The following is a 6,000-nucleotide window of genomic DNA, read 5'->3' on the forward strand; positions in this document are numbered from 1 at the left end:
GGTAACAATGTAAAAAAGTAAGCTTGGGTTTATATTGAAAAATTTATAACCACAAGATATTAACGAAAAATATATAAAAATGGGCATTATTAACATACATAATGAGAAGCATGGGATAAGGGGACCGGAGACTTGCTTCTGGCTGTGTTGCCTGGTGCTGGTGTGCCATCTTTGATTGTGACATCATGAGTAGTATACATATGTATTTACGGCTTCAGGCTGTGGTGCCGACTGCCATCTTGGATGACGACCCTGACCCTGGCGGGCATCTGGGATAATCCATTTTGTTTTCTGCAACTTTCCGACATTTTGTTTCCTCGAACATTCCGCCATCTTGTAAAAGAATGCCATTCAACCTAATTTTCAATTTAAATTATGGTTGCCATCTTTGAAATCCTTTTTTTTTATGTTAGAAGATACAGAACAGTATTAAAAAAATAAAAAAATTATTAATAAAATTTTAATAAAAATAATTTAAAATCACAGTTGCTAATATTGTTATGTTCGCCTTCTTGGGTTCTAGAAATGTTGCATCTATTATTATGCTTGACATCCTGGATGTGTATAATGTCATCCTTGCACTTTTAGTTACGACCGCCATCTTGGATTCCAGATCGTTGCTATTATTGTTACGGTTGCCATCTTTAAAATCTAATTATCAGATTGTAAAGAAAAAATCAATTTATAAAACATTAATTAAAATGCAAATTAAAACATTCCCCCATATTGAATTGAATATCACGGTCACCATCTTGAAAATCCTTAATTATTATAATATTATAGTGGGAAAAGATTTAAAATTTATAAAAAACTTTTTAAACATAATTTAGTAAATATTATTTTAAAAATACACTTATGCCATGGAGCTAGGGGTCATCATTCCAAACCCGGCTAAGCAAAAAAAAAATGGCAACAGATCCTTTACAGAAGCCACCGGCAGACAGACCTCGCACCACTAATGTCAAGGTATATATCGTCAGTTAGTATGTCGTCATTTACGCCATCTTGTTTTCGTCTGCTGAAGGCCTACATCTTATTTTCGTCTGCTAGAGTGCACTGCCACCATGTTAGTTTAATTTTTCCCCACTAAAGTTAAGTAATCATTTATTATAACTGTAGTGCCTGCCATTTAGACATTTGAGCACCATCCTGGAAATTCGTCATTATTTAGCTATAAATTCGGGAACAATTCCAAAGTTCATTAAATAAATTTGCAATTATTTAACTGATTGATTCGATTAGTTCCTGCCCTTGGTTCATTCCCTGGGTGATGCAAAAAATATTTATTGTATTTATATAAAAATATTTTCAATAAAATATGGTCGAAAGTCCTAAATGAAGCTTAGTTTTCTAGCCAACTAGCCTCCTATAAGCCGATATGTCCATCATCTTGATAATTCGTAATAATTACCCTAGAAATTTGGGAAGAAGTTCAAAATTCATGAAAAAAAATCTGTCATTAATTTACTGATTGAACCGATGGATCCCTTTCCTTGCCTCGATCCTTGACCATGGCAATAATTTAATTTTATGTAAAAAAAATACTTATTTATAAATCATTATCATAATCCTAAAAGCAGCATAGGCTCCTTGTCTACCAACCTTCAGTAAGTCATGTCAGCCATATTGGAAATTTGTATTTATTAACCTAGAAATTCATTACAAAGTAAAGAGGATCTACTTCAATTCTCACTTTTCATTTCAAGAATTCTTCCAAAGTCAACCATCATTATCCTTCAATTTAAGTTCTTTATCGAGATCGGAATATCCATGAACATAATGTCGTTCAAGACAAGGAATATTATTGACGTAATGCAGAACACTCTTTAGATTAGTAGATCTATCGTTGTCCTCTAGCTGGTAAGCAACCTTGACAGTTCATGTTCTATCGCGTCTTTTTAACACAGTCAGTGTTCTCGTGTTGTCTTACCATTCTTTCTCAAGATAAATTCCTTGCTACAAATCTTAAATCTGTGTCCTTTCGATACCACAGTCACGGAACAAGGATCCATATTAGTTACTGAGACTAATAGCAGACATTTACTGAGAGTTTTAAATTGTAACCATTAGGTACTTAAAAAGAATTATTTTAATATTTCATCAGTGAGAGTTAATTTTTGTGGGACAAGAAACATGTTGCAAGTAGTTCCTATTTTCGTCAACAGATAACATCACGGGTTGTGTTAAGGTAAATATTACTTTTATGCGGGATGCAGGATGCTCACTCACGGTCGCAAGAGAAGGAAGTGTTCGCACCAGGCACCACAGCCAGAAGCCTATCATTGGACCTGCTATCCTATACTACTATAATGTTATATGTAGTGGTGATGTTTCTAATAGGGTGGTAAAGTGTAAAAGTTTGGTTTTGAAAAAAAAAAATATTTTCAATGCCAATCAAGTCGATTGTGTGGAACTCAGGATGCATTAAAGTTAACAAATAAAAAGGAAGCAGAATAAGAGTTTTTTTTTTATTTAAAAAATAAATAAACGTGTAAATGTTAAAACAGAAGTTATATTTTGGGTATGAAAAACAAAAAAATACTAACTTATATTACTATTATACAGAAATGTCACCCCTTAAGGGTAAAGAAGTAATTCAGTTTTTAATATAAAATTTCGGAACTGTGAACATACCTACATACGCTGGAGGTTTAGAATTTCCAAGAGTTTCTAAATGGTTAGTTTTTATAATTAAAAATATTCCTAAGCTCTAAAACTGTTTGAAGAGATTTACCTACGTCGAAACCGTTAAACACTTTCCGAAACTCCTAGGTTTTGGTTTACTGAAAATAAATAATATTTTATAGTACATCTACGCGTTAAGTAAGAAAACGAACTTTTGAAACCTAGATAATGAGTTTCATAGTATAGGAAACACAGAAAAGAGTTGCTTGTGGTTTTTTTTAAAGATAATATACTACTAAGATAGTAAAAATGGCGGTATGTGATGTTTTCGTATCTTACGATTGGGGATTATCTAGGTATGAATGCTACTCATTAAACGACAATTTTGTTATAATTATTAATTTCAGTTTTATTTTTATGAGGTAAAAAATATGTTTGGTTTTTTTTTTTAATAAAAGTAAACACCTACCACTCCTCACACTTGTAAGAAACGAGTTTCGAAAATTTTAAAGAAATACAAAATTTAAATTTGTATTTTATCTTTATTTGTAATTAATAATGAATATATTATATACCGCAAAGTTAGTTTCATGAATTTTGTTTTTTCAATTTAAAATCCTTTTGAACTCATATAACCTTTTCTGAATATAGAACTAACATTTTAGTAATGCTTGATAGCTTATCAATTATACTTACTATATAACCTCGAATTTTATTACTATTGTTAACCTAAACTTTAATACTTACCATTAAAATTTTATAAAATTGAAATAAAAAAACGCACTACATAGATTCTGGATATGTATAATTATTTATGAAATAAAACCTCTACAGCGAGGAACAACGCAAAATGGTAAAAAAAAGTGAAACATTCCAATACCAGGTTCTTACATTAATTAGCTTTAGAGGTAAGATATTTATACTAAAGCCAAAATTATTTTTATAACTTTTACAATCGAATTTTGGAAAATGTGTTTTACAAAAGGAGAAGAGCACAGTACTTCACTTTGTATGCAGGTTGTTCATACTCAGTTCAAATTTAAGTTTTTTTATGGTACCGGTATTATAAATCCAAAACTATCCATTGTGGTGAAATTTGAAGAAAAAAGATATGTATATTTAATTATTTTTTTTTAATTTTCTTAAGTATGCCCAAAATATTAAGCGATTCTTGACTACCGATGGAGGTGACATTAACTATTGTTAAACCTTATTTACTCTAATTTAACACCTTCAGTTAGTTAAGTAACTACATGACTATAAAAACATTCTAATCAAAATCCGTGCAGTAGTTTTGTAGCTTAACAAATAGTTATTAGACAAAAATTGTAAAAACTATATATATGACTAGTTCATTTATATAGCAGTTTACAATAGTTTTTGAACTTATTTAGCCGCGTTGAGCGATTTTTGGTAGTGGTAAAACTTATTGGTTCGCGTCAGCGACATGCTGTAGTAGCAGTAAATGAAGTTAAATTGACCACGTGAATACATGACCTTGGTCTGACATCACTGGTAAGCCAAAGCTAGGTAATTAAGTTTTACGTAATTTTGACATACCACTGAGAATTACTAAGAATAAATGATATTATGCTGACATCATACTGATATAATACCAAAATAATTTTCTTAAGTACTTTTGACGTAGAAATGATGTCATATTACACATTTAAAAGCAAAGTTAAAATTTTTCACAACTGTCGACTGTCGCCATGACTGCCTTTAAGTTTTTTTTTATCAAACGTTTTTTATTAGTAGTATAGATAAATACTTATTTTTAAATAGTATTTTCAGTTATATATTTTTGAATAACTTCTTGGTTGATGTAATTTGATCTCTTAACTATGATTTTACTAGTGGACTTCAGATTTAAGTCGCAACTACTAACTACCTTTATAAAATCGTTATAAATAGTTATAAGTATAAACATTGCTCTTAAGCATATTTTTATTGAAGGAAACTAATTGCTTAAGTATCTTAATTTAATGTTGGCAAAAAAATCCTCTTTCTAAATAATGTCATTTCGTACTTTTTTTTCATTTCCACATGTACGCCATTTATAATCTAAATGAAAGTTACAAAATAATTTATTTTATGCGTCCGTGCTTCGACATAAGACTCGCTGTCAAAGCCTTTTCATTGTCTGCTGTTTGGCGCAAGGCTGTCAGCACCGCAGATGAATTATGTTGTCCCTTCCAGTTTGCTCATTTAACTTGCATGTTGGTTGTAGCAATAACAATCATTTTTTCTATACATACTACATGCAATAAGGGTCAGTTGTGAACTATCATTTAAATTTATGTTTCTTATTTGTGCACCTGTTTCAGGTTATATTTGGTGCTGTCGTCCTGATGCTATGAACAGAAGCCTCATCAAGAGTGGAAGGAAAACATATCATTGTAATGCCTACACACTTGCTTTGAAGACTGTAACAATTCTTCGAATGTTTTGAGTTACTGCCTTAAGTTTAATTACATAATCATTTTATATTGGTCACTCAATGACAAAACTTTCATAAAATCCAAAATTACACTACTGGAGACTTATCGTAACCACCATCTTTACTAAAAATTGTTAAGTATTTTTCATTAATTTTTCATTGTACTTTTTATATGTTTTAATTTTAAACCAAAAAATCTCAAATATGGATGTAGCTGAAATTTGGTTCTTTTTCTATGTTAGTAGGAAAACATTTACCATGCATTGTATTAAATGAATAATTATAATTAATTTACTAGAAAAATACATAATGTGTATTGATAAGTTTTTAAATGTTTATTGTTGTATATATTTTAAATTTTATTTGTAGATGTATTTGAAAAACATTTATTATGCACAAAAATGTTTTCTATACTTTGAAACATTTTATCATATGTTTTTATTTACAAGTTCTTGGGAATTGCTCAAAAATTTTTATACTTTTATACTTTTTTGTTTTTATAAGGATTGGTTGTCGTTTATAGATATTCAAATTAGTGAAATCTTGTAAATGTTTTACGAATGCCTTTTAGGGATGATTTGTGAAACTGTTATATTTTTTGTATGAAAGGTTATTATTCAATAAAAAGTGTAAAATCAAAAATTACGAATGTATATATTTTTTGTAGTACAAAAATGTTCTTAGATTTTTATTCATGTTATCACCACCATAAAACGACAGTATAAAAATTCCTCTCATTGTGTGATTTCCTATGTCACAGTTCTCATAACCCTAACTTTCTTTCTAGTAATGAAAATTTTACCCTTCAAAGCAAAGTTAAAAATTTAATGCACTAATGAGTAAAAGTTTTTGTTTCATTTATACAACCGTAAGTATAGCCTATTCACTCTGCATCCTTCATAGTCAGTGTATTGTAAGGAAAGAAAATTATTTAT

At 29.8% G+C, this 6,000-nt stretch overlaps 1 protein-coding gene across 1 annotated transcript in view; it reads left to right on the forward strand.

Moving 5' to 3' along the window:
• Nucleotides 1-5,707, forward strand: part of LOC134533271 (uncharacterized) — a 167,084-nt gene extending 161,377 nt beyond the window's left edge. The window contains exon 3 of the mRNA XM_063370716.1: nt 4,953-5,707. Coding sequence (XP_063226786.1) covers nt 4,953-5,077 — 125 coding nt within the window. The 3' untranslated portion in view covers nt 5,078-5,707. The remainder of the gene's footprint in view (nt 1-4,952) is intronic.
• Nucleotides 5,708-6,000: the final 293 nt, after the last annotated feature.

This window comes from Bacillus rossius, chromosome 6, assembly GCF_032445375.1.
Source record: "Bacillus rossius redtenbacheri isolate Brsri chromosome 6, Brsri_v3, whole genome shotgun sequence".
Classification (NCBI taxonomy): domain Eukaryota; kingdom Metazoa; phylum Arthropoda; class Insecta; order Phasmatodea; family Bacillidae; genus Bacillus; species Bacillus rossius.